Source organism: Conger conger, unplaced genomic scaffold (assembly GCF_963514075.1).
Source record: "Conger conger unplaced genomic scaffold, fConCon1.1 SCAFFOLD_167, whole genome shotgun sequence".
NCBI lineage: Eukaryota > Metazoa > Chordata > Actinopteri > Anguilliformes > Congridae > Conger > Conger conger.
In genome coordinates this window covers 25,001-32,141 of record NW_026890397.1, presented here as the reverse complement: position 1 = coordinate 32,141, position 7,141 = coordinate 25,001, and the positions used below count along the sequence as shown (strand labels likewise).

Genomic DNA, 7,141 nt, shown 5'->3' with positions numbered 1-7,141 from the left:
TAGGCCTATGTATCCTGTGTCAGTACGTTTGTGTCAGTCGTGTGCTATGCTGTGAGCTGAGCTTGTGCTGTGTGTAGTGTGAACCTTTGAAACATTCTCAGAAAGCGCAAACCCTGCCTTCTGGTCCTCTTGGTTGGCTCAGTTGCACCAGGCAAGATCAATTGAGCACAGAAATCCAAAACAATTACATATTTCACCAAGGTCTCTCAGGAACACAGACATCCTTAGGTCTATACACAATAGCACACTTTTGTATACACACGTATGCACTATATGAAATTGGTCTGTGTGCGTGCGTGTCTGTGCCTGTGCCTGTGTGCGCGCGTGCCTGCGCCTGTGTGTGTGTGTGTGTGTGTGTGTGTGTGTGTGTGAGAGAGAGAGAGAGAGTTCCTATCACAGCGTATGCTCTCTCTCTCTGCAGGTGATCCCCAAGGACTACAAGACTATGACCGCTCTGGCCAAGGCCATCTCCAAGAACGTGCTCTTCGCTCACCTCGATGACAACGAGAGGAGGTAAGGAGACCCCCCGCCCCCCCTCTCAGGCCTCTCCACGCGGGACAGAGCTCTTCGCTACTGGGGTCAGGACAGACAGACAGACAGACAGACACATACACACAATGACAGGCAGACGGACAGAACTTGCTGGTGCTAGCCTGCTGCTGCTAATCGCCATGCCTACACGTGTGTCAAAGCGCTGGTGGGGGGGGGGCGGAACGGGCTTGGAACGCAGCGATTCGGTGCGGTTTTGACGCTCCTTTTGAGTTTGTGGGTGTGACGCTGCAAACACAAAATGGCAGCAGAAGCTGGAGCAGGACAGACACCAGCTGGGTGGAGACGCAGGGTTGTGGGAATGTGTGCGGACGGCTCCAACTGCCTCAGCACTGAGGAGAATCCATTACTGCAGCCCAGCATGCTATGGACAATATCCAGGGTGTGTGTGTCTGTCTGTTTGTGTGTGAGAGTGTATGTCTGTCTGTGTGTGTGTGTGTGTTCTGTTTGTCTGTCTGTGTGTGTGAGTCTGTGTGTGTGTGTGTGTGTGTTGTGTGAGTTTGTCTGTGTTTCCATTTGTTCACCAGATGATCATTTCCAGCCTTCCTTTGCTCCAGCGTAACATCAGTGCCTGCTGCTCCGTGAATTGTACATTCACTCGCGTGACCAGCGAATAGTACCGTCACACGCGTGACCAGCGAATAGTACCGTCACACGCGTGACCAGCGCGTATACCATCACACGCAGCATCACAGGCGGAATGTGCTTTCCTAAAGATGACCGATCACGGAAATCAAATCAAATCTTTATTGTCCTTCCAGGAGAAATTTTATTCAAATTCTGCAGCCAAACACCACTACACAGCACATTTTACTACACCAGCTATACTAGGAAGCACTTTTACGTATTAGGTATTTATTAGACTTATTGGTCTTCTGCTGCTGTAGCCTATCCACTTAGAGGTTTGACGTGTTGTGTGTTCAGAGATGCTCTTCTGCATACCACTGTTGTAATGTGTGGCTATTTGCGTTACTGTCGCCTTCCTGTCAGCTTTGAGCAGTCTGGCCCTTCTTCTCTGACATCTCTCATCAACAATATTCTTGCCCACAGAACTGCTGCTCACTGGATGTTTTTTGTTTGTCGCACCATCTCTGCAAACTCCAGAGACTGTTGTGCAAGAAAATTCCAGGAGATCAGCAGTTTCAAAATGGCAAATATTGTACAGGAACAGCAACACCACATTACAGAAAGACTGTGCAAGATCACACATGCAAATTCAACATAGTAATTGCTGTACAAAAGCAGACTTTGAATCTTTTCTCGAAAACCTCGCAGACAGGGCTCTACGGGCCGGTGTTGTGGAATCTCCATTCAAAATTGACTTTAGTCTAGGACGAGGCTTAACCTGTGTCTGTGAAACTGGCCCTTCGTCTCTGGAATGGGGGTTGGAGCTCAGACTCCCTGTGTGTGGGATGTTCAGGACAGCCCAGTATGGCATAGGCCTTACTCAAGACTGTTGATGAGGAGCTGCTGATGGGTGATCATCGGTGAGCTCCCAGGGTTCCTCAAATGATGAAGCTCATGTGGAAAATGACAGTTTGGTGACCGCTAATTGTGAGCTAGAGTTAAGTACATGTGTTTCAGGATCGATTCATATCTCCCTATCGAACACAAGTGGGAATTTCAAAATGAGTTTGCACAACTGGTCATTAGCTCATATTCAGTATTATGCAGAAGTAAAAAAAAAAGTGCGCGTTCGTTTCGCTTTGCTTAATTGACATTTTTCAGTGATTGCAGAGGTCTTATGGAGGTTTCGGTTGAATTTAAATCCTTCATCAGGCAGTAGCTGGTGAAAAAGTGGTTAAAACAACAGCAAGTAGGGAAAATGTCGTGACAGAATCAGGAAAGGTGGCAAAAACAGACCGTGGCCCTGAACCACTCCCTGATTGGCTGTTGATTGGTGTCAGAAGTGCCACATACGGTACAAGCCCCCCCTGATTGGCTGGTGGCCACGTCTCCTGTTAACAGCGCGGCCGACAAAGCCCTCTGATTGGCTGACGATTGTCATCTCTGCTGTTCCTAAGCTCCGCAGATGAGCGCCGTTGATTGGCCGGTGGCCACGGTTTCGGGTTGACGGGCGCAGCGGACAAAGGCCTGTGATTGGTTGGCGGCGGTTATCTCCGCAGCTCCTCGGCGCTGCGGACGAGGGCCCCCGATTGGCTGCCGCTCCCGCGGTGCTGTATGACTCAGCGGCCTGGCAGGCCCTGCGAGGGGGAAACAGCGGGGGCCATTACTCACTCGCCAGTTATGTAAGCTGAACGCTGCCGATTTGTTCTTCCCATTATCACCTCGCTGCGTTACGGCTCTTTTCATTACCGCCGCGGAGCGGGGACCGGGCCCCCGCCCCTCCGGCTCCTGGGGAGGGCGGGGGGGCTAAGCCTGTGTGAAACCGTCCATCCGGAGTCCTGTCTCCCTCCAACAGGCCCCTCTGTTCTCTGAGCCGGTTGTTCCCGGAGCGGGCCGGGTCCTCCCGGCGTGCCCGTTACCGCGTCGACGCCAGGCCGGAGCTTCGCCCCTGTCCGGGATTAAAGCGCTGCCTGCCTGTCGGCGCCGCGGGCTTCCAGCAGCACTTCCTGAGTGAGACTGAGAGAGCTTTCACACGCAGCACCCCCACGGCATGAGTTCCCGGAATCTGGGTCACAGTGCTGACACGGTCTTATTTGGGTCACTGTGGGCCAACTTCCAAAATAAAGGACATGCACCCTTATGCTGCTCTGCACGTCCTCCTCCGAGCTGAGATCGCACCACCCTCGCTGGGTCCCCCGGCCCCCTCCTTGGGCCCCCGGCCCCCGCCCGACCCCAGTGGGCTCACGAGGACAGGGCTGAATGGCTCCACCTGCCTCATGAACTCAGTGAAGAAAATCATTGTTATTGTGACCTTGACTGGATCTGGCCTCGCTGGCACAGCTACTGTGCCACCCCCCGCCCTGTCTCACCTTTCCCCTGCAGCGCTCCCAGAGCTGCCTCACCTGAGAGCTCACCTGTACAGGTACTCTGAGGTAGGGATGGCTACGCACGCACGCACACACACGCACACGCATACTCGCATATAAACATACACACACACACATACACACACATACACACACACACACACACATACTCACACACACGCACACACACGCACACACACGCATACTCGCATATAAACATACACACACACACACACGCACACATACACACACATACACATATAAACACACACACATACTCACACACACGCACACACACACGCACACACACACACACATACTCACATATAAACATACTCACATACTCACACACACGCACACACACATACACACACGTACTCACACACGTACTCACATATAAACATACACACACACACACACACACACACACATACACACACGTACTCACACACGTACTCACATATAAACATACACACACACACACACACACACACACACATACTCGCATATAAACATACACACACACACAAACACGCACATACACACACACACACACACACACATACACACACATACTCACATATAAACACACACACGCAAGCGCGCACGCACACACGCACACACACACACACATACACACGCATACTCGCAAATAAACACACACACATACTCACACACATACACACACACACACACACACACACACACATACTCACATATAAACACACACACATACTCACACACACACATACACACATACTCATGCACACGCACACGCAAACACACACACGCACATACTGACACGCATACACACACATACTCACACGCACACACACACACCACCACAATGAGGCAGCAGGTGTACCTGTGCTCCTATCCACCCTGATGCCTTTATCAGCCAATCTCAGTCCTTAGGACCTGATATCTCTCCATTAGCTAATTTAATTGCTTCCCTGTTTTCATATTTCTCCCCGTTTGTTGCCTTTTCAAAGTGAGCGTGTCGGATAAGATAAGCCTGGCGATAACCGGGTTTGTGCGTGTATAGGTCATGCGGCTGCGGAACCGGGCTTTTTAGGGAGAGGTACAGGACTGCACTGGGACCCAGGTTGATAGGACAGGTGTGCACAGGTGCGCTCTCAGGGACTTGGCGGAGATCGAGGCGGCTTGTCGCGCACACCTGAGGCGATTGAGCGGAGATTAGCCGCCGGCCGATGAGCCGGTATCCGCCGGGAGCCGCGATACCGCGCAGGTTATCTGCAGCCCAAACACGGCCTCGCGTTCCCCCTCTCCCCCCTACCGCCCGGCTATCGGCCTTCCCTCACCTCTGATACGACACCACGCCCTGGAACCTCCGCACCCCTGTGCACCTGGGCAAATCCCCGCTGCTGCCTGCTCCGGACACACACACACAGACGTCCCGAACTGGGTCTCATCCAGTTATGGCTTTTTTTTAAATTGTTTGTCTTTGTTTTCATTTTTAAACATTTATGTTTTATAAAATATTCACACCTGCTCAGGAAGGTGGAACAGTGCTGTGCTCTCACAAAATTGCACATTGTCCCTGTAAAGAAGTGCGAAAATATGACATTACTTTATAATGAGATAAATTATTACATTTATGAGAAGACGGAGGAAGCACAAATTTGTCGTAGAAATTGGTGGTGAACATGGCGGAGCTTTTCGAGGAGCGTTTTCTCCACCCAGTGTGTGATGGGCAGAGTTTGGCAGTGCCACTCAACATGGCGCCCTGATCTGTCTCTCTCACTCCCTTTCTCTCTGTTTCTCTCACTCCCTCTGTCTCTCTCACATTCTCTCTCCCCCCCCTCTCTTTCTCACCCTCTCTCACCCAGGACTAGCACAGATGCCAAGTCCTCTCGTCTCGTTATCCCTCTGTTTCTCTGTATGTATCTCTGTTCAGAGCTGCCCTGTGAAAACCTCTTCTCCTCACTGTGACGCGAGATCTACTCTGTGCCAGGCAGATGTGCCCGGGTCAGAGGGAGGGGGTCAGTGCAGTAACACGAGCACCACGGTGCTAACACCTCCCTGCTGTGTGTTTTCTCCGAGCCTGCCCCTTTCAGGCTTCTGTTCTGTGTGAAACGCACATCTACACGCACTGCACTGTTGATCTGACAGTCTGTTTCAGTAACCTAACAGTAACGGTTAATGAGAGCTCAGAAAGCCAGCCATGGTGGTTATTCCTGTGTGAAGTTTGGGACTGGGATTTTAATACTCCGGTTAAGACCCATTTAAGCAGCTGGAAGAGCCAGGGCAGCAATGTGACCTCTAACATTTGACCTCTGCACGATGACCTATGACCTCCCATTAGCCTTCTGGTGACAGACTGGCGACATCTTGGCTTTTTGGCCTATTTTTCATAGTTTAATCTTTTTCAACTGGGAAAAACATTCTACACAAATAAAACATTTGAACAGGCTTAAATATCGGGCAGCTGTTCTCTTGTGTGCTCAGATATTTGGGCAGCCGTGCTGGATAAAGGAGCAATAAAATGCAGAAAAACATTAGACACAGATCTGTCCACACTACAGCCCACAGAGTGCAACAGGTGGTCTCCCGCAGCCTGCAGTTACAGACACCACCCCTAGGGGGTGCATTGTTTTTCCTAAAAGGTTTAATGGGGCCCGTGCAGGGGGATTAGCATTAATCAAGCTAATCATGGGTGGAGGACGGGGAGCTGGGAGAGTGCGTGAGATCTGTGAGATCAATCTGTGAGATCAGTCTGTGATCTGTAAATGGTTGGCATTTATATAGCGCCTTTATCCAAAGCGCTGTACAATTGATGCTTCTCATTCACCCATTCATACACACACTCACACACTCACACACTCACACACCGACGGCGATTGGCTGCCATGCAAGGCCCCGACCAGCTCGTCAGGAGCATTTGGGGGTTAGGTGTCTTGCTCAGGGACACTTCGACACAGCCCGGGCGGGGGATCAAACCGGCAACCATCCGACTGCCAGACGACTGCTCTAACTGCCTGAGCCATGTCGCCCCCAATCTGTGAGATCAATCTGTGAGATCAAACCAGAACCCAGAGGAGCCTGGGTAACCTCTTCCTCTGGATTTACACGGGGGCTTTTTTCCCTTGGTTACCATTTTTTATTCTATTACTATTTTTATTTTTTGCTTGGTTACCGTTTTTGGCAGTGTGAAAGCCACGCATCCCTTCTCTCCCGGCATTCTCATTCAAATCAAATTTTGTTTACGTCTCACATTTTATAAAATTTGTCACAATACACTTCACAGCTTACATTGGCCTAAGCCCACGCGGAGCAAGCCAGAGTCAACACTGTTGATGCATTATGGTGGGAGTACTGCACTGTTTTACAGTAATATTTCATAGTGATTGAGGAGTCGGTACAGCCGGTACAGTATGGCTTAGTTATACTGTGTGAGGGGAGAGGGTGTTATAGAGCTCACTGGGGTTCCCTCTCTGCTGGACGTTGTGCTTCCCCGTGTCATATATGTCCTGTGAGTAATGATGATGATGATGATGATGATGACGTTGCATGTTTCCACCGTCCCTGCCAGTGTTTCCAGCAGGTGTGTGTGTGAGAGAGAGAGAGTGTGTGTGTGTGTTTGTGTGTCTGTGTGTGTGTGTGTATGTTTGTGTGCGTGTGTGTGTGTGTGCATGCTG

The 7,141-nt window shown here is 50.7% G+C and overlaps 1 protein-coding gene across 1 annotated transcript in view; it reads left to right on the top strand.

Moving 5' to 3' along the window:
- Positions 1-421: 421 nt before the first annotated feature.
- Positions 422-7,141, top strand: part of LOC133120176 (cAMP-dependent protein kinase type I-beta regulatory subunit) — a gene marked incomplete at both ends in the record, with an annotated part of 30,344 nt that continues 23,624 nt past the window's right edge. Inside the window, one exon of the mRNA XM_061230253.1 lies at positions 422-513. Coding sequence (XP_061086237.1) covers positions 422-513 — 92 coding nt within the window. The remainder of the gene's footprint in view (positions 514-7,141) is intronic.